This window comes from Protomyctophum parallelum (assembly GCF_964188405.1).
Source record: "Protomyctophum parallelum genome assembly, chromosome: 11".
NCBI classification, from domain to species: domain Eukaryota; kingdom Metazoa; phylum Chordata; class Actinopteri; order Myctophiformes; family Myctophidae; genus Protomyctophum; species Protomyctophum parallelum.
In genome coordinates, this window is record NC_139707.1 from 38425547 (window position 1) to 38453111 (window position 27565).

At 44.1% G+C, this 27565-nt stretch overlaps 3 protein-coding genes across 5 annotated transcripts; 1 reads left to right on the plus strand and 2 right to left on the minus strand.

Moving 5' to 3' along the window:
• Positions 1-240: 240 nt before the first annotated feature.
• On the minus strand, positions 241-8740 carry dnajb11 (DnaJ heat shock protein family (Hsp40) member B11). The gene is made up of 10 exons (XM_083776373.1): positions 8589-8740; positions 7878-8034; positions 7220-7317; positions 3297-3426; positions 3059-3201; positions 2690-2772; positions 2515-2572; positions 2288-2399; positions 1541-1700; positions 241-1306 (listed from the first exon to the last, which is right to left on the minus strand). Exons 1-10 carry the CDS (start codon positions 8660-8662, stop codon positions 1242-1244), a joined length of 1080 nt encoding a protein of 359 aa, XP_083632499.1. The 5' UTR covers positions 8663-8740; the 3' UTR covers positions 241-1241.
• Positions 8741-8866: 126 nt separating this feature from the next.
• tbccd1 (TBCC domain containing 1) lies at positions 8867-20439 on the plus strand. Its single transcript, XM_083776786.1, has 11 exons — positions 8867-9301; positions 10026-10090; positions 10508-10774; positions 11440-11595; positions 12198-12314; positions 12475-12724; positions 12957-13143; positions 13999-14526; positions 16155-16365; positions 18106-18381; positions 20160-20439. The coding sequence occupies exons 2-11, from the start codon at positions 10028-10030 to the stop codon at positions 20430-20432; spliced, it is 2328 nt and encodes a 775-aa protein (XP_083632912.1). The 5' UTR covers positions 8867-9301; positions 10026-10027; the 3' UTR covers positions 20433-20439.
• lcmt2 (leucine carboxyl methyltransferase 2) lies at positions 20305-27335 on the minus strand. Of its 3 annotated transcripts, XM_083776364.1 has the most exons (16): positions 27116-27335; positions 26760-26884; positions 25273-25354; positions 24994-25174; positions 24446-24602; positions 24141-24330; positions 23889-23993; positions 23639-23726; positions 23317-23541; positions 22963-23208; positions 22286-22383; positions 22007-22194; positions 21504-21639; positions 21017-21098; positions 20554-20642; positions 20305-20442 (listed from the first exon to the last, which is right to left on the minus strand). In XM_083776364.1, the coding sequence occupies exons 1-15, from the start codon at positions 27161-27163 to the stop codon at positions 20629-20631; spliced, it is 1965 nt and encodes a 654-aa protein (XP_083632490.1). In that variant the 5' UTR covers positions 27164-27335; the 3' UTR covers positions 20305-20442; positions 20554-20628. The 3 variants fall into 3 exon arrangements, with proteins under 3 accessions (XP_083632490.1, XP_083632489.1, XP_083632488.1); XM_083776363.1 differs by having other exon boundaries at positions 20385-20442; positions 20554-21098; XM_083776362.1 differs by lacking the exon at positions 20305-20442 and having other exon boundaries at positions 20515-21098.
• Positions 27336-27565: the final 230 nt, after the last annotated feature.

Genomic DNA, 27565 nt, shown 5'->3' on the forward strand with positions numbered 1-27565 from the left:
GAAGGACCCAGTTGTCAACAGAGCAGAAAGTAAAGAGTTGTGTGAAATTAGATAAGGGCTCAGGGTGGCAAAGGCGAAGGCCATTCCACTGTAAGCACTCTCCAATGTCCAGATGAAGAGTTTAACTCGCCATATTAGCCATGAAGAGAATGCTACACTCATACATGTTACATGTCTGAACAGTTTGTACACACACATTTAAATTAGGAAAAAACAAAACGCACACACAAAAAAAGATCCAATTTGTTCTTTTCTATTTACAAAATGTTTGTAATGTTACTGAACATAATTTCAACCAAGGATGCCACGGTGAAAATCCGTTTTTAATCACTCAACTGGTAGCCTCGGTACCCAGGCTTTTATTTTCGTTCGCATTCGGGCTCAAAAAGGAAAAGCCTGGGGAAACACATTGGAAAATGTGGCATAGGAAGCACACTCCCTACATATTTCGCTCCAAATTTGGTGACGTCCGTGTTCTCTGCTGTTTTCTACCGGGGGAGGAGGAGGAGGAGGCTCAGATCGGTGAACCAATATGATCCACCGCCTGTTTTTCGACCGGCAGCCGTCACTCTAGACCAGAAGTCACACAGGCATGGCCCCAGGCTACTCAAACCGTTTGTCATACATTCATAAAACACGTTCATAAAAATAAAGAAATAAATTTAAAAAGAGTCTCCCAGTCCTGCTGAAGTCAGTAATAGATTATGTTCAATATTTGCAGCCTGAATGTAGCTGGTCTTACAAGATCTGCTGTAACAGATTGCAACAGAATAGCCAGAGTTTTGGTGCTCTAATATGGTATAGTTGGTTGATACAGAAATGGACAGTACTGATCGAAAGCCTCCAATCTGAACAACAGAAGTGACTTCAACTTAGTACAAAAAACCCAAAACATTATATATATGTACGGTATATAAGCACATACATATACTGTAGCTTGATGGCAAAAAAAAACCATGGGGACAAAACAAAAAAGGACAACAGGCACCCGCTCTAATTCCACATGTCAAAACAACAGCAAATGTGCCACAGCTGCCACCGTTATCAAACATGTGAACATTAAAACATAAAAACTAAATCAATTCAAGCCATCCTGAGAACAATCTGAAAACAATAAATACACCCTGGGCTCCTCCACGCCTTATGCACACTCCTGTTGATAGACGATAGCGATTGTGTGTCAAGTGTTGTGTATGCGTCTTAAATCAGACAACTCAGTCCAGGCTGTGTCTGTTGGTGTGTCAGTATCCCTGTAGTCCATTATAAATCTTCTGTATCGACGCCTGCTTCAGGAGCCCTCGAATACCTTCAAGCAAAGGCACATGCATACAAATAGTTAAACTTTTTACAGCTTTCTGATCAGTCCTGACTGTATTGTAACATATTTGATCCAATATCTCAACGGAAAGACTGTTACCATAATACATAAAACCTAACAAAAACAATGCATTCTTCTCTCTGCACTGATAAATTCAATGCCCAGGTCCCCCCCCCCCCCCCCCACACACACACACACACACACACACACACACACACATACCGTCTTTCTGCTGGTCATCCAATTGCGTCTGGGGGAAATCCACATCAAAGGTGATAATGAGAGAGCCACGGATGTTGATGTTGTCGAAGTTGGGCAGGCCTTCACCCTTCTTCCATAGGCGAGCACCGGTCTTGGTGATCTTATCCCTAACTACATGGACCTGGTGTATTGATGACATAATCCCCTTGACTCAATAGTGATAACACTTAGAATGCATTGGAATTACAACAGGCTCGCTGACAGATTCATGGTGTAGATGTCTCTAATAGCCATAAACATCAGCCATTCACACAATGGAACAAATTAGGGTTTACCCTGAAAATAATCATTGTGAATACAATTAGAGGTGCCTAGTACTGTAACATAGCAAAGATAAAACAGCTTCTATACCACTCAAATAAAATTGCATGTGTATCCGTTTGTGTACCCATCTCGTCTGAAGAATTGCTCCCTTACGCCGGGGCTCCACCGGGCGCGTCAGCGTCGCGTCTCCCGTCACCGCCAGGGAATGTTCCCTTTTTAAATCAATGAAGGGTGGCTCCACTGCCCGCGTTGCGCTGCGTTGCGTGACTGCATTAAAATTGCCCCTGTTCGTTTTTTGACGTGCAACGTGCCCGGTGGAGCACCGGCGTTATACAGGGTTCCAATTCCACATTCACCAGTAGGTACATACATCATACAGGACACATGGTGTAACTACTATGTTGGCAGACTCAAATTAAAAGGTGTTTTATCCTCAACACTTACCTTGTGTCCGTCTAGGTGTGTGATGTCCATCTCGAAGCCAACCAGTGCCTCCACCAGAGAGATTGTGACGTTGGTGTACAAGTCATCCCCGCGACGCTCAAACACGGGATGCCTGAAATAATATGAATGTCATCAGCGTATTCTTTGCTATAAATGAGCTGTTCCTTTAGGCTTTCCAGTACAGTACTAGAGCACAGATATTGTGGATGGAAAGACATGGTTCATACTTCAACACTTTGATGCGGAAGCGCAGATCTCCCGGTTCTCCATCGATGTGAGGTTCTCCTGTGTGGATCCAGGACAATGATGAGGAGAGAACACTGATCAGGGGAAACGACGAGGAGAGAGAAGGCTAAAAGATGTTTTGGTTCATTGCCAGCCTTGAGGTGGATGTCGCCTTACCTTCTCCAATGAAAGGGTACTCCATCTCATCTCGCACTCCCTGTTCAATTTCTACTTCCAGGGTTCTCTCTTCATTCACCAGTCTGAAATAGGTACGAGACATACCAGTCATCAGCACATTCTCGTCAGATCTTTCATTACAACATTTGCTTAAATGTTGTCTATTTAAATGCCTGACATATTTTTTTATCAATCTACAAATGCACAGAAACGGTGTACGTATACACCCCCACCACTCCAGAGACGAGCGGTTGTATAATCTTTGGAGTTTACATAGCTCATTTGGACGGTGAAAACCAGTGAGTGAGTTAAAGTACTACTGACAACGGGTATGCATAGCTGGAGGGGCATGCGTTCCCAACGACTCACTTTATATTGGGACATTCATCACAGACCATCTCCTGAGTCATTTGGAAACGGCCGGGACCAAGCTGTGTCGTCCTCATCTCCTGTCTGCAGTTACATTTTCTCTTGCCAGGGGCTTCTTTGGCTATAGGCTTGTTCCGTACTACCTGTGTGGCAAATGGAGAAAGGCGTTTTGCTTGGACAAAGAAACTGACGATTGTGTGTGTATTGAAAGAACAAGAACTGTTTGGCTGATACTAACCTCGACAAAGTTCCCAGAGTAAACCTCTTCAAGAGTGACTTCCAGGTCGAGTATTATGTCGTTTCCTCTTGGGATGTTTCTGTCCTGTTGCTGTTTACCACCAAACATGAACCCAAAGTCGCCAAAGAAACTATAGGAAGGGGAGAAGCGTTGTATGTTTGAGTAGCCACGACAGTACTGAGTTTTTCTACTACAGTCACATAAGACATAAGTAACCAGGCTGTAACACAAGCATTCTGGAAGTTGTTCATACAGTATATATTTTTTTAATTTCCGAGGGAGACACACAGCCAAGACAGGTAGCAGCATAAAAATAATGTTTTTGAAAAAGATCTGCTTCAATTTAGATTAAAGCACATTTAGCAAATTAATTAAGTCACAGCTCATTCTGCTGTGTATTCCATGGCGAGGGTGCAGATTCAGAATATACAGTACAAAATCTCTCTGACTCTTCCCAATTTCCGCATTTGGGACAGGAAGCATGCAGAAGCCTTGAGAACGAAATGACCCAATATTCCATGACAAAAACACAAAGCCTTCTCTTGAAAAAACACAGGGTTCACCAATGAAAGAGCCTATGCGTGGCGTGAAGGCGAGTCACAGCTGTACAATTGATAACAAACTTCAAGGAATCATGATAAGCTGTGTCAACTAGTAGTGCAACTACTCCAGCGCAGGTAAAGAAAGTGACAGCAATAAGTCACTTTTTGAGGGGCTCCAGCTAGCCCCTCCAATAAGAAGATTACATCATATGGCACTGCAGCCAAGTCTATGGGACTTATGTTTGTTTAGAGCACAAGACGTACATCGTTTGCCAGCCAAGTCTATGGTCATTAATATTTGTTTAAGGCCCTTGTGACGTAAATCGTTTGCGAGCCAAGTCTATACCACTTGGCCTTACTCCCATAATCCTTTTGATAGGTTGGAATGGCTTAAGCCAAATTCCAATACCCAATATCTCGGCCACTCGCTCACTCACACTCGCTCACTCCAGCATGGCAAATGACGGTGAAATTGGTGACCTGCCAAATATGTGACCATCTTGTTCACACAACTATTACATGGAAGTCTTTAAATACATGGCCTAAATAGTTAGGTTGAACTCTGCTAATGAACAAACTGCAACAATTGACATTAAGACACATTTACATTATGTGATTGTCTACACGGTTGTCACATATTTCAGCAGGTCACCAATTCCACCATAACACCACCTTGCTGGAGACTGGAGTGACTGAGTGCGAGTGAGCGAGTAGCCGAGATTTTGGGTATTGGAATTTGGCTTTAGGGTTGCCTACAGAATACACCAACTTGCAATGGGCCTGGTCTAAAAGATTTGCTACACCACTAAGATACCCATGTACCTTCAAAATACTTCCTTAGTCCATTTTGGACTGCGGTCGATAAAAAAAAAAAGGGCTTCTAAATCCTAATATTTTTCTGAAAAACCCATGTTTCTGTCAGTGGTGCTCAACCTTTTTCATATCAAGGACCCCCAGACTTATCTCTATGGGGCCACAGACCCCCATCTCAAAATATGTAGTTCCAGGGACAACCCAGAAGCCAATATGTTAGTTAAAGATATTCGCTCTGAAATTCGAAACTGGCCCCTGTAAAAAAGTAAAAGTCTGTACTGTATTCCCTTTTTTCTAACTGTGTGTATTGATTATTACTGCTACATTATTACTACATGTGCATGTCTTTAAATGTTTTGATGAATTGAAAATTGAGGACAAGTCTTAGTGCTTTTTCTGGTTTTATCCTCTTAGCAGTTTTTGTATTGAACCGTTTGTTTAGGGCAGTAAAAGACGACGTAAGACATCAAATGGCCAATTTAAATACATATTGCCCGCTCAATTCACACAAGTGTGATTTTTTTAACTTTAAAAACAACTTATTTCAAAAAACAAAAAACAGTTGTAGCCTCCTATTTCTCACCATGTACAACACACGTGGCTTAACACAACCTTTTTTCACTTCCCTCTACAGTGAAATGTTGCAAATATAGGCCCTCATTTATCAATAGTGTAAATTCTGCCTTAAATTCAAGCGTATGTTGCGTTATAATCATGAGTTGCCCATGTCTGTGTACTTGAACTTGAGATACAGTGTACTGCCTGAACTGTAGCATACTTTATAGATAGGCTACGAGAGACATCTCGGTGGCAGCAAGGTCAGCCTTGCTAACTTGCTGCAGTAGGCACGTTATTTTGTCTCATATCTTATTGTCACGTCATTATGATCCAGCACTATATATGTTCCCTGTTGTGTAATAAACTTTGTGAACCTTTAGCGTGATACTGTCTCGTGTCACGTTATTGTTCTCCAGGGCCCGCTGCCGCAGGCGCCGTACCGAAGGAATACTTCAACCGGATCATCACACACCACCCAGCCTGCACACACTATCTGTCTGTCAGAACCAGACGAGGGTCCAGTACAGGTTTTGGCGTACGGTCACGTCGGCGCGGCATTTATGAAGTGATCGTCAATAGCTGATCCCAGCGTGTTTTTGGTCGGAGATTCGATAAATGTCACAGCTGATTTCAGTCTGGATGGCAACAGAGGAAGGTCGGTGACGCTGGAGAGACAACTGACCTCCAGGAAAGTCTGACAGGGCAACGGGGGTTAGCAACCTCTGTTGCAGCACTCGCAAGAGGGCACCAAGCAAGATACAGACCGTACAAATGAGCAATACCCCAGAGTCTCCCGAGAGGAGGGGAGGAAGAGAGACAGATTCAACGACAACAACTATGACAGTGACACAGAGAAGGCTGAAGGCTCCCTTGACTCAAATACACCAGCGTAAGGCCAAGTGTGGACAAGGACGGACACATGCACACCGCACAGACGAACAATCTAGTGAGACGTAGGAGGACACTAAGCAGGAGGCAAACCATAGTCCTAGAGACCTCTAAGTGCCTGATATCCCCCAAGAACACACAAGGCAGAGAGAGCTTCCTGCTAGTTCTGGCAGGGGAGAAAGGACAGAGGGCGGGTCCGCGGGGGGGAGGGGGGGGGGTGGTCAGCACTGGTTTGATGCACCTGGCCGGCAGGTTTTTCGCACTTCCCTGTTGGCCGGGTGTGGCTCTCTCTCCCGGTGCTGGTTGCGCCTCGGGTGATGGCTGCGCACGGGGTGCCCCTCCGTGGACTTGTCTATAGCTGGAAGCCTGGAGAGGGGCAGTGACTTGGCCAATCACTGCTGACCCGCCAACTGGAGAGTGTAGTTACTAGTGGTTGAGGGTTGAAACACTCTAAGAAGGTTGGAGACCACCTGATGACCTCTCTTCCAGGCCAAGGCATCCATTAGAAATGGATTATATTTGCATCTTTGATGCATTTACAAACTGCAGATTATGCACTCATGCCAAAGCACTGTTTAAATGGCTTAAAGGGATATTTCACTTTCATTTTTTTGGGGGGTAATTTCATCGTCTACTCAGGCTTATGTGAACACTCCAGACAGTTTTTACAATTTACAATTTAGGCATTTAGCAGACGCTCTTAATCCAGAGAGAGCTTCCTGCTAGTTCTGGCAGGGGAGAAAGGACAGTGGGCGGGTCCGCGGGGGGGGGTGGTCAGCACTGGTTTGATGCACCTGGCCGGCAGGTTTTTCGCACTTCCCTGTTGGCCGGGTGTGGCTCTCTCTTCCGGTGAGCCACCGGGAGAGTGGCTCACCGGGAGAAAGTTGCTCGATTCAGTATTTAGATATACGGCATACGACCACTTTTGGGCGTGAGCCGCATTGATCAATGAGAGTGAACAGCATACATTTTGACTTTGTATGCATTGTCAACAAGTTAACATTTTTGGACAGTAACATTTTGAAAATGTTACCACTAGTAGAGAACATGTTTTGATAGTACACAGTACACGACAATGAATCCATTGCTCTTTGAAAACTCCTCCTGTTCATTAGGACCTACCTTGAGAAGATATCATTGTGCGAACCATGGTGACCCTCTTTGAGACCATCCTCCCCATAAGCATCATACTGTTTCCTTTTCTCCTCATCTGAGAGGACCTACAAAGAAAAACGAATCAGTCAGTCACACACACACACACACACACACACACACACACACACACACACACACACACTGTTTAATCTTACGACACCCACATACCAAATCATAGGGCTGTCACTTAAAATAACATTGTGAGAGCTGAACACAATGATGCACCTGCAAAATTGAATTAATCTGAGCCCACTCCCAGTACTCCACGTCGAGATTTCATGAATGCCAGCGGGCCGACGTAACAGCCAATCAGAGTGAGCCACACTGTCTATTGGACCAATCAAAATGACACAGGCGTTTCCAACGACCAAACGGATCGCGTACGTACACTACAGACTTTTGTATTTGCCTCGAGCGTTTCTAATTCTCCACATAGACATAAGACATACAGAAACAGTCTAGCGCGTTATAAACACAACACATTTCGTCCATATACATGTAGTACATTTGACTAATTCTCCTGTAAAAGAACAGTTATCGCAAATATGTCCCGCCTCCTCCTGGCTGCATCAGAAACGTCAGTATTTAAAACATATGAACATAAGGTGAATAAATAAATACCAACCTCATAGGCTGACCCCAAGTCTGCAAATTTGTCTGCTGCTTGTGGGTCGTCTTGATTTCTGTCGGGGTGCAGCTGTAGTGCCAGCTTTCTGTAAGCCTTTTTGATGTCCCTGACTGTTGCCGCCTTGGTCACTCCCAAGATCTTGTAGAAATCTCGTCTAACAGGACACATAAAAGGGGGATGACGACGACAGAAAACACAGAGCTAAAGTCACTTATACGTTAATTAAGGACTAGCTCTGATTCCATAGCTCTAATGCCTAATGCAAAAGCATTAGAGCTATGGGGCCAGGGGCCGGCTAAGAACGTGCCAACGTTAACAAACACTACACAAGCAATCTGACACACAAGAGAAGTGGCCAGGCATAGGTATACCGCTGGGTAGGAATATGTAGGTCACTGATCAATAATACTTCTTATTGGTCATTGAAAACATGGCCATCACGTAAGGATTACATTGTGAGAAACCCCCCACTAATAATGAGTGTAATGTACAGTGACTGTAGTGCAGCAATCAAAGCCAGATCAGCACTTCCATATTAGCCAGCTAGCATCAGATTCCTGTCCAGGCTGTCTCTCACACAACACATGCCGCTGCTGCTGCTCAGCCGACCAATCACAATGGAACATGTGTACCAGTCCACTACCAGCCGGCTGAAGCGTGTTTTCTATTCTATCCCGCTTTATTTAAATATATACGAGAACAACTCACCCCGCGAGCACCGCCGTGATGACATAGAGCAGCAGACAGCAAACATTGTACAAATTCATGCCTCGGGTGGCCATAGATCCGGTATTTTGTTTAAAGAGGCCAACAGAACAGCCGGCTTCTAAAGACTGCCTTTGCTCTCCAGTGTGCTGCCTGACCTGTCAGTCACACAAGCCTCCTTCCTTCTGTCAGGGAATGTCCCGCCCCCTTCCTAGCGGAAGAGCCGCCTCTTTGAATTCAAACCCCACCCACTTTTTTAAAGCAACTCGACACAACACAGTCGCACGATTTTGAAACGTAGGAGCCAGGAGTCCCTATTCTAAAATGTCACGAATCTAAGATTTTTCAGTCGGATTAGAAAAAAAAGAGGAAAAAAATGTTCGTTGTGGTTATTATCACAATCAAATCAGAGCTCCTTTTTTAAATGACTGATGTGTGATGTCAAAACTGGATCCATAAAAGTTCACCCCGGGCGCGCCGCCGTTTGCTGCCATGCGCGCAACAGATGGGCTGAACAACAGGGCGCCAAATAGGAAGAACCTCATGTGTGTGTGTTTGTGTGTCTGCTTTGAATTCACAACAAACAAAACAGCCATCATAGCTGGAGCTCGACATCTTTACTTTCACTTATGACGGACTTTAAAGATCCATTCCTCTCCCTGGAACATCGAGACAGTACATCATTTTTGCTTGGACGACGAGTACAGAAGCTCAAAGTAAGACCACAGGAGGCGCCGGATCCCTCCCTTCCGGACCCTGCGTCGTTAGCATAGTTAGCTAATGTCTGAGAGCCTGAAAACCATAGTAGGCTAGTAGCCCCATCCATCCACCAAGTTACGTTTTACGTGGAGAGAGCACTGCACCAATAGCCTATATTGTGAGATTTAATCACGCCTGCTTGCTAAACTAAGCTGATGCCAAGTCGTTTAAGTCAAGTTTATTTTTGCGAGCAACTCATACTATTGATGCTGCCAGTTGTCATGGGAACATTGACGCTTTCTCAGTGTGGGTTGTATATTACCCTGTTAGTACACCATATCAGGATTAAGCCAATAGACAAAGGGAAATGGGGGAAACTATTTCCCCAGCAACAGCTCTACTCTCATATCAACAAAGTCTGTATGAAAGTCAAACAGGGTTTATATTTGTATTTGTGCACTGGATTGGAATGGATATGATTTTTGTTTGGACGTGACGTGAGTCTTTTTAGTTGCGCGCCATACAGTTGTTAATCTCCCAGGCTCAGCCTCTCGGCTGATATAAGTCACTGGGTATTGCTATCAGCAGCAACACTTTTTAATGGGTAGATAAAGTTGACATTTGGTAGTTTGAGAGATTCTGTGTGTATAGTAGTCACTTTGTTCTGTGTCATGGTAATACATATTATTATTCTGTTATGAAAACGTTCCGTAGCTATAATTTTGTCTCATTCCTTATCAGACATGGAGCCAGACAAAGTGAGCATATGGCCACGCACAGAGCCCTTCCTGCTGGGGGCATTGCCGGTGAATATATTATACTTGTTAATTGTTATGGTCCCCTATGTAAGTGTGTCCCACTGTCCCACACACCGATGCTCTAAGTCTAAGTCTAAAAAATAATAATGCATTGATTGATTGATTGAAATATTTATTAACAGTTTGTAGAATTTACAGTACATTTTAAGCACAAACTCAATACAAAGACTGTTAACTGTGAGTGGACGACCCAATTAAGCATTACACTTGTTTACAACAGGGTCCACATTGTTCAATTCATCAAAACATTTAGAGACATACAAATAGACACTTCTATGTAGCTAAAGAACAGAAAAGGAATTCATCATATAGGAAGCAAAAAGGGAAAAGATACATATACAGTGAGGGGAAATGGGGCGGGGGGGGGGGATTCAGATTTTGATGTCATGCATGATGTCATTGTAGGTGGCTCCCCCTTCCAAACTCGGCATCTACTACCTTCGTAAGATGGTGACCTATGTGCGTACGCGGGATGGCTGCTTCCCTACTTTGGGCTGGGCCATGTGGAAGCACATCGCCTGTGGAAAGCTGCAGCTCACAGAAGACCTTGCATGGCTCTACTTTGAGACCTTCGACCTTCTTGTGGGCCACCTGCCTGAGGAGAAGTTGGAGTGGGCGGAGTGTCTGTTCCAGTGTTCCACCTCCAGAGAACTGGATCGTCAAAGGAGCAAGGTGAGAGACGAACAGGGGAAGACTGGCCGCAACTAGATCTTTGAGGGGCACTAGCCCCTCCTATTCCTATGCCCAGCTTTCCGTGTTTGTGTTAACACAAGCATTGAAGGCAAAAGTGAGGACAAAAAAATGAAGACGCAAGGCCGGAATGACATTTGTGATGATTTGATTGACTGAGCACAGAATGTGATGTATATGTTCATGATGTAGGATGATAAGACTCCTCACTTCACACGGGTGTGATTTTTGAGCGCCCCTCACTGCACAGCACACAGGTGTGATGTTTCTTTAATATCTGCTGTCTGGAAGAAACCACCTAATGGTGAGCAAAACGCACACCGCCCATCATTGCGAAACACTTTGCACATAAAGAATAATGCAAGCTTTCCGTGCCTCGTTTAATACAATCAAATAGACTTTTATGTTTGGATGTATACAGGCTGCCAATAGTTGGTGTTGCAACTAGCTTGCATTCTGTCAAGCTGTAACATTATCTCACCATGTCACTTGCTTTTGTGTGTCGTCTATCTTTTGTGGGGGGCATACTGTGCTCATTGTTTTGTTAGCTATTTTTGGCCCAAGGGGGGAAAGCGAACCAGATATTGATATCCACCCGCCTGTATCACTATCCTCATTCTCCGCCCCTCCCCTCCATTCTCTTCCAGTTGTCTGTGGACACACTGCAGTTCATCCTATTCCTCTACATCCAGCAGCTGAGCCGTGTGTCCCTGCGGACCTCTCTGCTCGGTGAAGAGTGGCCCAGCCCCCGCACCTCCTCTGCCTGCTCCGACCGAGAGGCCAAGACCAGCTCACAGAACAAGGTGTGCTTTGGATGCACAACAGCACTTAAAAAAAAAACAGTGCTGGTAACGTTTTGTTTTTAAGGATAGCACCATGCCACTTTATTTATTCATAGGTTGTGCGTGGTGTTGATAACTCTTAACTTTTCCATATGAATTGCATGTCATCATACATACTGGGGCTCTTTTTAAATGTTTGTCCATGTTTTGTTTTAGTTTTTAGCTTGTATTTTTTAAATAGGCTCTATGTTTTATCTTGCACTGCCAATAATTGAGGGGAAACGATATTTCATGTTCTTTTGTATGCAAGTACATAGGAAAATGACAAATAAAGTGATTCTGATGATTCTGGGGATTCGGAAGGTCCTTTCCCCTGACGTACAACACCATATTACTGTGGAAGAATGTCCCATTATATGACTATGGTAGAGTTGAGGCAGAAAGTTTCACACATAAAAAACATTTGTTCATAAATGCTTGCTTCATATTTCCGATCCTTTACCTGTATTTCAGTGGGAAACATCTGCAAGTGCATTGTGTAGGAAACTTGTAGGACTGGTTTTTTTGCCCTTTTTCCTCTCATTGTGCTCTCTCTCTCTCTCTGTCCTTCCTTGGCTCTGCAGAACTGGGATGACCAGGCCCACCTGTCATTTGTGCAGAGCCACTTGTGTGAGCTGCTGGAGCTACTCGTGGAGCCAGGCCAGCTGTCGGACTCTGGAAAGGCCATACGAGACAGTAAGGTCTGTGGACCTCCAAGCATTAGACAACCACACGGTGGTTTATTTTAACAAAATCTATAAGAATGTTTATTATGATAGATTGAGGCTGATTGTAAAATAATCTTTATTAAGATAGATTTAGGCTGATTGTGTTTTATGGTCGTGTCCTGTGACTGTCCAGGTGTCATTGGAAGCCATGCAGGGCTTGAGTTTGCTGCTGGAGGGCTCAATGGGTCATGGTAGAAGTGTCTACCCTCTACACAAACTGCTGCTCAAAGACCCCCTGCAGGGCCAGGCTGGCTTCTCCAAACTCACCCGCTCCTTTCCCCTGCAACAGCTCCTCACCTGCCTCCGAAACAACCTCATATTTAACCCATTTGGCATGACAAACTGCCTGCGTTCCGGCAAAAAAATAGCCTGGGCTCAGCAAGGTATGCAAATCTGCTTGAATAAGGAATAGATGAAACCCCCATCACAACTATTGGCACATCAAATATAGAACACTATTACCGCAGGTGTGTGCTAGCTCACACCTGCGGTACATGTCTGTCAACGTTATGCTTTGTGTGTGTGTGTGTGTGTGTTGTGTTGTGTTGTGTTGTGTTGTGTTGTGTTGTGTTGTGTTGTGGTGTGGTGTGGTGTGTGTGTGTTTGTGTTTTCCAGTGGAGGGGGCCATGAAGAGAGCCAAGATAGCCAGGAACACCCACTTGGCTCCACCTGGCAGCAAGATGGTGCTCATGTCGCAGGTCTTCAAACAGACACTGGCTAAAGACTCTGAAAAGCTGGTCGGTGCCAACATCAAGATCCACCGATGCTCCAGTGCCTTCATCTATCTCCTCTCACCGGTCAGGTACGGCTGGCCTACCTCCAAACAGACTAGCTCTCATAAAAACTGCAAGAGCACTTTTTGAGTTTTGAGTTGTGTAGTTACCAATACCGTGCCATGATGTAACTGCAATTGTGGACAGTAAATCAAAAAAATTATTGCTCCATTGATTAGAAATTGATAATTCAAAATATGCTGACTTACATTGTACGCTGAAACAGCTCTCAAAGTCACATTTTAGTTTCGTGAAATGAACACAAACAAAGTTGATTCAGACAATCTAGACAAAGCATCACCAAACCCAGTACTTATATTTATTTATTTTTTAGAAACATGTTAATTTCCTGTTAATTTTACTATTTGAAGATCTTGATCCGGATCCACGGATCCAGTCTGGGTTTTCTTCCTACACAAACTTAAAGCTGGCCATTCATTGTCAATGCCATTCAATGTTTGTGTTAACACAATGTTGTGTTTGCACAAACCCAAAGCTGGACATAGGAGGGGCTAGTGACCCTCAAAAAGCGAAATATGTTTGGGAACTAAACATTCTTTTTATTTTATTTTGTATTCTACACCCTCTGATATTGGTTCTAAAAGTGGGGTCCGGGGACCCCCAGCAGTCCTTGAGGGGGTTCCAGGGGGTCCTCAGCAAAATGTATTAAATATCATAAAGATCTATTTAACCACTTTAATCATATACAGACAGTCAGTAGCCTACATTGGCTATTTGAAAATAGCTGATCTACAAGCTCACACAAATATATATTTCAGATGGGGGGGGGGGGGGGGGGGGGTCCACAGTCAAATACATATTAATTTTAAATGAGAGAAATTATCTTTTGTGTGTATGAACATGCATTATGTATGTACCTTCAGATCAGTCAGCGTGGACAAGTGCCACAACAGCACGGTGGTCCTGGGTCCTGTGGAGACCAGCGTTCACATCCACGGCTGCGAGAACGTGCACGTGGTGTGCGTGGCTGCCCGCATAGTCGTCAGCTCCTCCTCGCACTGCAGCGTCCACACCCTGACCCCCACCCGCCCTCTGCTCTTACCCGGGAACACGGACATCACCCTGGGGCCTTTTCCCACGTACTACCCCTCCCTGGAGGACCACATGGCCGCTGTGGGACTGGCCGTGGTGCCCAACGTCTGGGATCAGCCCTTAGTGCTGGGCGCCGAGGGCCTCATTCACTCTTCCACCGCCACCAGCCCAGACCCGGGCTGCTGCTTCCGTCTGCTGTCTCCGACGGAATTCCAGACCATGGTGGTGCCTTTCAAGATGGAGGGCGACACGTGTGAAATGCCGGGGGAGCTTCCTGCGCCGTACCAGGCGGCACTGGAGGAGAAACACAAGAGGGTGGAGAAGTGGCAGAGGACCGTGGCGGAGGCTCGTCTCAACAAGTACGTTTACTGCCCACTCATGCATCACAAATACAGGAGAAGAGAAGCAAAAAAAATCACCAGAATTACTTTCAGGAGTTCACTTTATTATCTTCTTTAAGCTATACTTTTACAGAATAGTTAAAACAAAATGGCAATATCATGTAGGACTAACCATTGCTTGAATCGTGAATCTTCCTTTTGCAGTTATCTTTTTTTATAACAAAAAAGCAATGTAATTGAGTATTTATTTGATTTATTTATTGAGTATAAATGACCCCAAAATGAAATGATTGAGGCATTTTCATGATTGTCAACAAACAAGATAAATACATAAATAAGTCACATAAATAAAGGGCAGAGAGAACAAAATAGTGTCTTTAAGAAACTTGGATACCAGGTAAACAATGAAACTAGCATCTGTATAAACAACATGCATCTGAATATTGTATATCATTTATATTCTATATTTATTTAAGTTTGTTTTGCAGCATGCCTACACTGTCGCGATAGCATGAACTAGAACTGCACTCTGTCGAGTGCATACTTGCTTGTTGCACACTAGTAGGCCATGAATGGCCAACTAGTGCGCAAGCAGAGCGCGCAAGTACTTTCGACCGCTATAAACTGTCAAATCTCAGTATCTCTGTGAAGGAATTTCTAATTATTAGGTGTAAAAAACATATTGTCATTACGTCACCATCGAAAACCAATTACACTCTGGCATTGGGTCCTTTAACCCATTCTGACCTGAGATCAGATTCATACGAGGTTTCCGCCGGACACACACTGGTCTGATGAACCCATTCTGACCTGAGATCAGATTATAAAAATGTCAGTCGTTCTTCGATTTTATTCAAAAATAGCAGACCTACAAGCTCGTATCGCGCCACTCGGTGGCGCGATATGAGCTTGTAGATCTGCTATTTTTTAATAGCTAAAGCATAACATGATGCCGACACCAAAATGGGTGCCCGGTCAGAATGGGTTAATCCACATATTTCTTACGTCATCATTGAGAGCTAGTTATATATACTATGTATATGTAATTTGTAAGTTGATTAGCAGTATACTGTGGTTACTTTGCGCCTACGCACCGTCCCAGCCAACCCGCCACTTTTGATGTGTATGCACCGTCCCAGCAAATTGTGCCCGATACGGCAGTGGTGCCAGATTACATACATGTATACACAGGAGCATTACCTTTAATCCCAACACTAAAACATATCGTCATTACGTCACCATCGAAAACCAATTACACTCTGGCATTGGGTCCTTTAATCCACATATTTCTTACGTCATCATTGAGAGCTAGTTATACATATACACACCATGTAATCTGGTCCCAGCAAATCAGGCACAATTTGCTGGGACGGTCCATACGCATCAAAAGTGGCGGGTTGGCTGGGACGGTGCATACGAGTAAAACTATTACTTGCATGCTCTGCTTGCGCAAGTAATTAGGCTTTACATTTTTGTCCCTTTTTTGGGGGGTGATTAGACTCCTCACAGTAGTAAAGCAAATATGAAAAATGCATACAGTATACTGTAGGAAGCTCAGGTGAAGTCACTGGCTTTAAGTAGTACAGTATCTGTGGGAATTCCCTGACTTTATCCATTCGAACAAATCTGTTCTGTCTTGTCTCCAGGGAGCAGCAGGAACAGTTAAGGGACTTGGTTGAGCAAAGGTTCCACGCGTGGCTGCTGGAAACGGGGCACATACAGGAACTTGATGGCCTCAAACCGTATATGCTTTCATGTCCGAGGCCCCCAAGTGAACCCTCTGGAGGTAAACAAAGCTCGGTGGAGTCCACGTCTAACGGCACCAAACATGTGGGGACCAGACGGGCCATCGTCATTTGAGCGGTGTCCTTGAATATGAGATATCCGGCTGCTTTGGTAGGTTTTGGAACTCTTAACTTCTAGGTATATGCTTGAGTATTTTTATTTCCAAATCTGTGTGATCATTGTGCACGATAGCTCAACCCATGTTACCAGCAGACCTGATGTGTTGGATGTCGTGTGCTGCCATGTCTGCAGAGGGAGCATAGCATGAGTTGGTTGAGCTAGTTTTACTAGAGAAAAGGTACCCAAAGACATGTCAAAGCTTGACGTGAGCATATAGGAGAGCTGCAGATACACAGCATGCTCCTTGAATTCTCCAATCTGTAGATAAGATGGGTATCGAGTTGGAAGCATGGAGTGGAGCAGTCTTAAGTGACCGATGCCTTTTCCTCCTTTCTAAATTGGGCACAATGACGACATAGTATGAAATACTTCTAAAATAGAGAGTACTGGTATCTAAATAGAGTATAACAGACAGAGCTGGCTCAGCTTAGCTTAGTATATTTTTGTCTACATAAAATAAAGCGGGGGATTGGGTGTATAAGACAAGTTTCATTCAGTGTGTCTATAAGGAATGTAATATAAAGAATATATATATATCTGTTTTACTGCTTTCCCAGTGCACACCTTTCAAATGATATAGAGCTGTGTTGAGCAGAATGTGCCCATGGCAGCTTCTTAATGTTATATGGGCAAAAGGAGGTACATATTGCATCATATGGACTGCTGAATGATATATTTCATAAAGAACTATGTTGCCAAACTGTCCAAAATGCTGTTCTGTAGTTTCACCCGTTCTGTATTTTCACCTTTGTGGCCAGTGTGGAATATTGTACTGTAACTTACTATGCCTTAATGCTGTAACCGAATTCTTATTTGCACTATGGCCTGAACACAGTATGAAAAGAGCACGATTCACAATGTAAATGTAAGAAACGTTATAAATGAATAAAGATGTACATTTTCTTGTGCAATTATTTGCCTATGTGATTTCCTGCTCCAAATGCTTTTCTCAAAACAAGGCCGCACAAATTAATGAAGAATCTGTCGGGTAAAAGAAAAGAAAAAAACTCAAAATACTATAAAGGACTTACAACATTTGACAAAAACCTTTGCACAACAAGGCATTCATTATACACTGCAGATGGATTTTTGGCATGAGTTGGTGGGTGCCAGCCAAGTGGGGTCAGGTTGCTGGTGCTGTATGTAATGGTGCAGGCGTGAAGTGAGGTGAGTTGTGGGGCATTGCATCCAGCCAAACAGGCACAGTGTACGGCTGTACGCTCACAGTCCTCTGCCATTATGCCATAATCCCACCTCGTGTTTCTGGAAAAAGTCGATAGCAAAAGAATCACTGACTCAATTTTTGGATCTCATTTTCATGACAAAGCGATTGTTCCCCACCGCCACCACTGTTTTGTTTATAAAAGTGGAAGAGCGTGGATATAAAAGGGGCTGGTAAACAGCTACTCACGCATCCAGACTTTCAGGGGGACCGTAACCACTCAACATCGGGGCCAGACTGCATACAATGTCAAAGATGGGCAGGGTGAGTAAGAAGATGGAATGGGAGGATGGATCTCATGTCATCTAGATGGTGGATAAGGACACAAAAAATGACAAACATTTAAAATTACAGTTACCTAGACTAGTTTTGTATATTAACTGAGAACAGCAACAATATTTTGAATCAATCGACTAAAGAAGCAACATCTCAAATATATTATCTTTAGAAAGGAACAGCCTGTTATCTGAATATCCGTAAATGGTTGCATCTATTTCCTCCAGATTGTATTTTACGAGGATAAGAACTTCCAGGGCCGTCGCTATGAGTGTGACAGCGACTGCTCTGACTTCCACGCCTATCTGAGCCGCTGTAACTCCATCCGGGTGGAGAGTGGAGTCTGGGTGGTGTACGAGAGGCTCAACTACATGGGGTACCAGTATGTCTTGACCCGGGGGGAGTACCCAGAATTCCTGCGCTGGATGGGCCTGAATGACCGCCTCAGCTCCTGCAAGATGATCCACTTTGTAAGTCAGCCACTGCCTCGTCTGACAGCATCTAGAGGTTTCTGCTGAGATTTTAACTAGTTTAACCGTTTTAACTAGTGATGGGAGATGCATCGGCAAACAAATCGGTATCGTAAATAATATATCGGTTTTAGCAGATATTTTATTTTATAATAATTATGTTGAAAAATAAATAAAAGACTGAAAAAGCCTTTTGTTATGATGAAGGCTGCTAATTATATCAGTGTTTTCTGGGGAAGCTTTCAAAACAGTCAACAAGTTGGAACATTTTAAATATAAATACTACATTCAAGCTGTTTGTTTGGATTTGGGCCAACATTTCAATAATGGTGCACCCCTAGTTTTGGAATGAAGTTTTTAATTACGTTTTTTAATTTAGTTTATAAGCCTTTTTTCAGATTGGAAAAAAATATAATTTTCTTAATACAGAATGAGATCATATCGACATCGGTTATATTATATTGGCCACAACAGCAATTAATTATATCGATATCGGCCAAAATGTCTCATCGTAACATCCCTAAATCTTAAAGCAGGTGTTTTAATTAACCACAGGAACCCTAGCATCCCTATTCTGGGGCAAATACTTTGGTGAAAGTAGCATATCTACAGGCTAACACTGGCATATAGTCAAGTCGGAAGCTTGTAGAGGGCTAAGCGATGAGGGGGAAAATAAGACCTTTCAACAGTATATATAGGATTCAAGTGGTCAACACCTCAAAGACGTGTTTTAAGACCCCCCTTTCTGCACTTGTATTGTACAACCGTGATGTTATTGGCACTGCATTCTACCACAGGCCTGTTTCACGAAACTTGATTAGAGATTAAAATGTGATTTAACAGATATCCTGTCTTAATATATGCTGGATCAGCGATTAACCGGTTTTGATTTAAATCCTGGATTAGTTCATCCAGGTTTCGTGAAACAGGCCCCTGGGAGGTTCTAATATAAGTTATGTAATAACTAATTGTGTTATGTTCATAGCTCTGGCATCCGGACCCACTGTCTACTGGACAGAGTAAATGAATAAAAGGGCTGAGTTTGGCCATGCCAATGCGGCCATGCAGTTGGTGTCGACTGTCGACACTACTGGTTCAGAGCTTTGTAAATGAAGCTCAATACCATACCATCTATTTCTACGACCTGCACATAACAACAGATCAATATTGCTTATCAGCTGACCCAGTACCACAGGGCATAATCATCAGTCAACCCACTTTCATGCAAAACAAAATCAATCTAATTCAGTGCAGCATACATATGTATGTGCAATGCACAAACATGATGGAATACTATGTATACCTTTGGCTCAAATGTCAAAGACCAGAAACAAACAGATGACCATGTTGTGATATGAATCTCATCTCCATATTCCCCCCTTTGTCTCATACCCCCCACATCCCCTCCCCTTTCTTTCCCAACCCGCTGCACTAACCGTTCCTCCCTCCCCTGTGCTCCACCACTTTATGCCCTTCCCAAGGACTGTCTAAAGAGGACGGGACGCGAAGACCGTAAGGGCGCCGCCATGTTGCTCACATGGTGCTCCATGGAAGGAAAGGAACATGCGCAGTTGAGACCAAGGAAGCTGAACGAGGAAGTGTTGGCTGCATATAGCCCATTGCGCATGTTTCTTTCCTTCCATGGAGCACCATGTGAGCAACATGGCGGCGCCCTTACGGTCTTCGCATCCCGTCCTCTTTTAGACAGTCCTTGGCCCTTCCCCGGAACATAACCGACATTTTACACACACTTCCTTTTCTTGCGTCCCTCCTCCCAGACCAGTGGGACCCAGTACAAAATGCAGCTGTATGAGAAGGTAGACTTTGCGGGCCAGGTGTACGAGGCCACAGAGGACTGCCCCTCGCTGCTGGAGAAGCTCCGCTGGAGCGAGGTCAACTCATGCAAGGTGTTCGACGGCTTGTGGGTCTTCTACGAGCACTGCAACTACCGTGGCCGCCAGTACTTCCTGGAGAAGGGAGAGTACCGCAAGCCCAGCGAATGGGGCGCTGCTGCGCCCTCTGTCCAGTCCTTCAGACGCTGCACAGAGTGACCCGACCAACCTTCACCAAAATGAGTTCCACATTTAAAAACAAATAAGCCCCCAATATGATCAGATCTATAATCAGACTCAATTCTTAAAACGTTATTTATTTTTTAAACTGAGGTCTCACCTGAAATAAAAACCTGTCTGGCAAGCAAATTATGAGAACGTTTCTTTGGAGTGTGATGTGTCAAGTCTGTTTATGTCACAGTCCTCCTCCTGTAAGATTGGTATGTTACTGTATATGGGTAAAGCCTAGCACATTCAAGTCTCCATAGTTCCATTCACACACACAGAAAAAAGCATATATTAGTATAATTTATATTAGTATATTTGCCATACATTCTACAATAGTCCAGTTACTTTAGATTCATATCAGGCCTGATAAGAGCATTTACATTATATCTCAAATAATGTCAACTCCACAGCTCCTCCTTTGGAATTTTCAGATTCTTCTGTTTAGGTTTGTACCAAACTAGCCGAGTCAGTGTCAGAGAAGCACAAATCATTTCATCCTAGTGCAGATCTGAGGTCCACAGTGGCAGGCTGGTGGTTAAGATGAGTCCCAAAGGAGAAACAGTTACCACCCCCACCTATCAGGAGCACAACTGGTTCTTCAGGGTCTGTCAGCTCACTGCAGAATGAATGTAGCAACAGAGGCCATGGTACAGAGGTCTAGAAGAGGAGCAACAGACAAGAGAGACATTTCAACATCAAGTCAATTGCTTAATGGTCCCAAAGAAAAGAATACCAAAATGTTCCCCCCCAAAACAGTCGCCTCGGGTGCAAATCCGGCGACCTCGGAATGGTTACCGAATTTATATGTTGTACCATTTTGAAAAATAAATAAATATTTGAATTACAAAAAAAAAGAAGAAAAGAACTGAACAACAGGCAGTCGGCAAAAACTAAATGGGGCCGAGCGTGTTTTGGGGTGAGCCTTCCGGTCACCGTCCCAAACATGAAGCTGATAGGGAAATTCATCATCAAACCTTTGAGGTGTTAACAATAGGGGAAATCCCATAAAATAATCTATGTGATTATAACTATAATAAGCAGCAAGAGGTAAAGTCAACTTACTGTGTCCAGTGTGAGCTCCACACTGGTCCCAGTGGTCAGATGTATAAATGCAACACCTGGCACACACTCTGAATGCAGCCAAACTCCACCCACCAAAATCAGACGATCTCCAATCACATGAGCACAATGAGAATATCTGGACAGAACAGAAGGGTGGACACAACATTAGCTTTCTTTACATCACCTTCATTTGAAAGACTTCAAGTCCCTTCTGTGATTTGGAATATGGATGAAAATTGGGCAGCTATGGTCCCTCTTGTATTTCTCCTACTCTCATTTCCTCAGAAACTGCACAACAAATATCTCCCCCTAAATGTTTTGCTTGCCAAATCCGCTACACAGAAACAACGTTCAGCCCACAGGGCATCAAAAGGTGTTAATGTAAACAAACAATACTGTAAACATCTACAGCAAACTGTCGCTAAGTGAAGTGTTGAGCTGTCCTCTAGTATATTGTTTAGATTAAATGCCTTTATGTGTTTTCATGTACAGTAGCTAGATACCTGGGAATCGGAGGGGGCTGGACCTCTAGCCTGTCCCAGTGGAAGCCTCTTTTGGTGGGCCTTAGCATTACTGTGTCTCCTAGTGGCACACCCTCCCTCCCCAGCCCACCAAACATAACCACTCCTCCCTGGTATGGACATGCTGACTGGGAGAAACGGGCCTCGGGTGGTGCGCCCTCAATCAGGATCTACACAGACACACACGATTACAATTGCAGAGAAAGACCAAAACACCACTGCACATATGGGACATATACAACTGTGTTGGGTTCAACAAACCTCAGTCCAATGCTGCTGGTCTACAGACAGGAAGTGACCATCACCCAACACTGGCTCCACCTCATTTCTTCCACCAAAAATGAACAGGAAGTCCTTGTCTACAGTATGTGGAAATGGAGAAGGTTCAACCCATGGATATTAAAAAAAATAGATGCCTCACTGGCCGCTGTAGTTAATTGGAGCGATGTGTCTCCATTGAAGGCAGGAAGTCAAGCGGAAGTGCTGAAGGCACGTTGTGTCGCTGCCCAAGTGACGTCACTCATGCGACTCCTCCATGTCTCTCGCTGTCACTCAAGTGACTACTGGCCAATCACAGCGCGTCTTTTCCAGGACTTTCCAGTATGTTACGCATGCTTCGCAAGGAATCTCTGAAAAACTGTGCCTTCAATTTTGACACACGCCCCAGAGCCAGAAGAGGCGTCTACCTTTTAATGTCTATGGTTCAACCAACATAATCTGACCAAGTCTACTCTCATTTCTTATTCTTGGGTCTGTAAATCTACAAAGATTTGAGGTACCGTACATGCTTTATGAATGGTTATCCAATTTTCGGAAACTGAACTTTGCTTTTACAAGCAGAATCACAGAACGTCTAGAAAATAATGTATTTCTTGCCAGGACTGGAGTATATGCTAGCTAGTTTAGAGCTCACACCTACATTGTTGTAAATCTCTCACCGCTGTGGCTGACCATGGTTGCAGAGTGCCTCCATCTTGGCTGCGGTGTATCCCCCGTGCAGGCCATCTCCTTCACGGACAGTTTCACAATGCCCTGGTCCTCTGAGCCAACAGAGTCAGGTGGGCCACAGAGCTCAACGGTCACTTTGAGCAGGCTTCTGACTGGGTTGAGAGGTGAGGAGCGACCTCCATACAGTATGGCATCCCCTCCAGGGAGGGAGGTCACAGTGTGATATAGCCGCACGCCTGGTGGTAGAAACAGTAATAAATGAAATAATTAAGAAGAATAAAAGCTTTGACCTCCAGTATACCTCTCAGTATGCTACTGATCAAGAAAAGCAAAAACAAACCTACTCCAGTCTGAGGAGGATTCCACACGGGCACATCTCCAGCCGGCCTGACCTCTGAGGAGAAGCCTTGGAGCTGCCCCCCTGCCTCCTCGACTAGAGCCTCCAGTGAGCAGGACCTGGCCTGGGCCCATACAAGAGGAGGCCATGCCCAGTCCCTCCACACCCACTTCCTCTGGGAGGATCCTCGCACTCAGGAGAACGGGGCTCAGGGAGGAGATTCTGGATACAACTGGAAACACCGAAGTCAAAGAAAACAGAGTTAGAAAGACAGATGTAGCCCGTTAGTGATATGCAGCCGTTTAAATATATCAACTAAATGGAGTTACCTGGTGGTTGTGTGAGTAAAGCCTGTTTGGTCAGAGTGCCTCGAGAGGCGGTGAGGATGAAATAGTGGGAACATTTCTGGTGCCATTCCTGGGGGATACAGATATACAAGGACATTAAAACATGCAATTTTGTTGTTGGTAGGAATGTACACATGAGCACCTGGATGGAGAGGACTGAAAAGAGCAGAAGCCAAAAGACAGGTAAAAAGGTATTTACAGTATGTATTATGTGTAGAGCCAAGCTGCTAACCTCATACTCATCAAAAGGCTCCAGGCTCTCCACTGTGCGTCTTTCCTCCTCATTGAGGTCCATGTAGAAATCATTCATATCCAGACACACACACTGCTCCCAGCCCTGACAACACATGATGAACATGGTGAAGAATATTTCCGATGATTCATTAGTAAAACACACAACAGATAACAGTCGTTATACAGAATGGGGTATATTTTTGTTGCCCTAACTTAACTTGTAATTATAAACTTGCGAATGGGCACTGACCTTGTCCAGGAACCTGCGTATCTGGGCAGCAGTGTTTGGGTATTGTCGAAGCGCATGCAGAGTAGAGTTAAGCTTCAGGAAATGATCTTGCATGATGCGACCGAAGGGGTCGTGGGGCCGGATCTGTTCATACATTACAAACAGGGATTGGGGCAAGAGCTGCGCAGCCCAACCGATGACAGCGTCCGACCTGTACCACGCAAAATATGCAAGATGTACCATATAATTACTGCAAAAACAAATCCATGCACAAATACAGAGATATGGCCCTACTCCTCTGACACATACATGTAAATACTAAGTACCATTGTGTCTCCATGTAAGTTAGCACCACTTCAGAGAGCAGTAGGGTAGGGGCAGCCCAGTCCATCCCGGCCTCACCGAGTGCTTCTTCCACCTGGGACGCTTCTCTGACATCCACCCCTAGCAGGCAATACTGACTACTGGACACATATACAGGGCCTGGAGAGTGGAGACATAGAAACAGTCATGGGCACATTAATGGCAGTATATTAGCAATGTATATCTAGCCCAAAAATATTTTTTGGATCACAATTTTGCCAAAATAATCATTTGAACTGGGAACCCCGACACCCTGACAAGCACTTGGAAATGTAGGAGTTGAGGCATTAGTTCGACTCGGTTCCACCGATAACTATTTTGAAAATAGACAAACTAGATTTCTTTGCCTCTTTCTTATATTAATTATTTGCCAATCTGGCCAATGTTTGATCCGTTTTTATAGTATAGTTTGTTGATTACTTTAATGCAGTATTATTTTTCTTAAAACCCACAGGTTGCTAATCCCTGCCTATGAATGCATGTGTGATACAAGTGGATGGGCATGGCAGACCTGTGACAGAAAATGGGTCTGAGTCCAATTGTCCACTCAGTGTAGTATTGCCACTGATCAGGGTGGCTTTGCGTCGAGCAACATCTGGGAAATCCACTTCGAACAGCACAGCTCTGTCGAGAGCCTCCTCTGCATGCAGGCGGAAATACAGAGTGTCAAAACCTGCACCCAAAGACAATATCTAGATACAGACAGAGGATGAGAGAATGAGAGTAAGAAGCGAAAACAAATGAAATAAGGTGCACATTTTGTCATTTCTGCTAGCAATCAAACATCAACCTGTCTTTTAGGACAGTTTTCAGTCACTTGAAGAAACCTCTTCACACAGTGGTCCACAGCTCTCCAGCGAACATAGTAGCCCCTGAAACATGAAGAAATACACAACACATGTTACTAAACATGTTACATGTTACGAAGCAGAGGGGTGTGCCTGGATGCATTATACGCATCCTGGCATACTGGTATGCCAAGCAGAGTATGCAGGTAAAATGGGGGAACAGCCTATCCTCCCCCTTCAGTGTAGGCAATGGGGTGAGGCAGGGGGGGCTGCTGTCCCCCGCCCTCTTCAATCTGTATATGGATGACCTGTCAAGGCTGCTGGGAGGGTGTAGGACTGGCTGCATGATAGGTAACACTTTGATCAACCATTTTATGTATGCCGATGATTTGGCCATTGTTTCCCGTGTAGTGCTGGGTTCCAGCAGCTACTGAACATTTGCTCTGAGTATGGGGTCACGTATGACATCAAATACAATGCCAAAAAGAGTGTGGTAGTCATTTGCAGGACCAAGGGGGATCAGAAACAGCATTTCCCTGTGTTCTACTTGTCGGATCAAACCCTCTCTGTTTGTAGCAGCTGTAAATATTTGGGGCACATCATTACAGATAAGATGGAAGATGATGCTGACATGTATAGACAGCGTAGAATGCTCTATGTCCAAGCTAATATGTTAGCCAGGAAATTTCACTACTGTTCAGTTGAGGTCAAGGTGAACCTATTTAGAGCTTACTGCACCCCGCTGTATACAGCCCCCTTATGGGTGAATTATAAAAAAGAGAGTCTGCGCAAGCTAAAGGTGGCTTATAACGATGCTCTCAGGATTCTCCTGAAGAAGCCTAGGGGTGGCAGTGCTAGTCAGCTCTTCTGCGACTCTGGTCTAACCACCTTCCAGGCTCTCCTAAGAAACCTCATGTTCAGCTTTAAAAGCAGACTTGATGGCTCACTTAATAATGTGATTAAGGTGTTGACTAATCCTAGGTTTAGCACTGTTAGATACCGCTCCCTGATGTGGAAACATTGGTACGAGTGCCTCTTATAGATTTTCTTATTTTTTTACAAGAGAGTTTTTAGAGTTTTATGAACCAATGTATTTATTTGTAACTGTTTTGTATGTTTTTTAATTGTTGTTAGTCTTCTACTGGCTACGGCTGTCAATAAAGTTTCATTATATATGCCATTTCATATCCCCCAAGGTATACATAGATACTAAGGCATTTGGTTGATGATCCACTGTGGATCTGACAGTAGCTAGCTATCAAAAGTAAGTTAATACCTTATTGTAATTACCACAGCCGGAGGTAACTTGCCACCATGTTTAAAGTACAAATGGCAAGACACATTGTTGTAGTTTCATCAATACAGATATAACAGTATTCCTGTTACATGGAGTTTTCACTTTTGTTTGTAAAACATGACAACAATATCATTTTTATTTTTGAAACAAAACAATGGTGTCCATTGTTTTGAGGCTCCACTCCAGACTGACCTGTTGATGAGCGGGGCTCTTCTGGCCACCTTACACACAAAGTGTTGGAGGAAAGCATCCTGGAAGTATCCCTGGGCAGCGGCAGACACCTTGCTCACCACACTGCTATCATTAGTTCCCTGCACCTGGGTGGAGATAAAGAGCACAGCCATGCTCGAGTTTACCCGCGGCCTCTCATAACCTTCACATTGTACTTAACATTTAACCTTAGTTTAGTTTTGAGTAAACTACTTATGCTCTCTCTCTGTGTGTGTGTGTGTGTGTGTGTGTGTGTGTGTGTGTGTGTGTGTGTGTGTGTGTGTGTGTGTGTGTGTGTGTGTGTGTAGAGACAGAGAGAGACAGGAGGGAGACCTTACCGCAGTGTCCCTTCCCTGTTTTTGTTTCTTTCCGTTTGTGGTTGCCATAACATTGGCTGTTGACACGTTGCTCAAAAAAGTCCATGGATTCTACTCGTACTCTTTTCTTCCGAGTTGAAAGACGCGAGGTTACTCGAGTCGTACTCAGATCATAGAGCTACAAATGAGACTCAGATTCTACTCTTCAAATCTAACATTTTGCACACACAATTTGCACAGAAGTATACGTCACAATGATACCGGGTGAGTGTTGTTGACATCCGGATCTGTCATCATCCTGGCGAGCCGCTGACACCTCCTGTTGGCTCGGATGATCACACATTTTAATTCACCAATGAGTTTTTTTGCATGGTGACCATGCTAAAAAATAAATTTTGGTATTGAATTTTTTGACCTATGGACTTCCATACTTAACTGAGTCTGCGGCATTACGCAGTGGCGGGGCTGAAT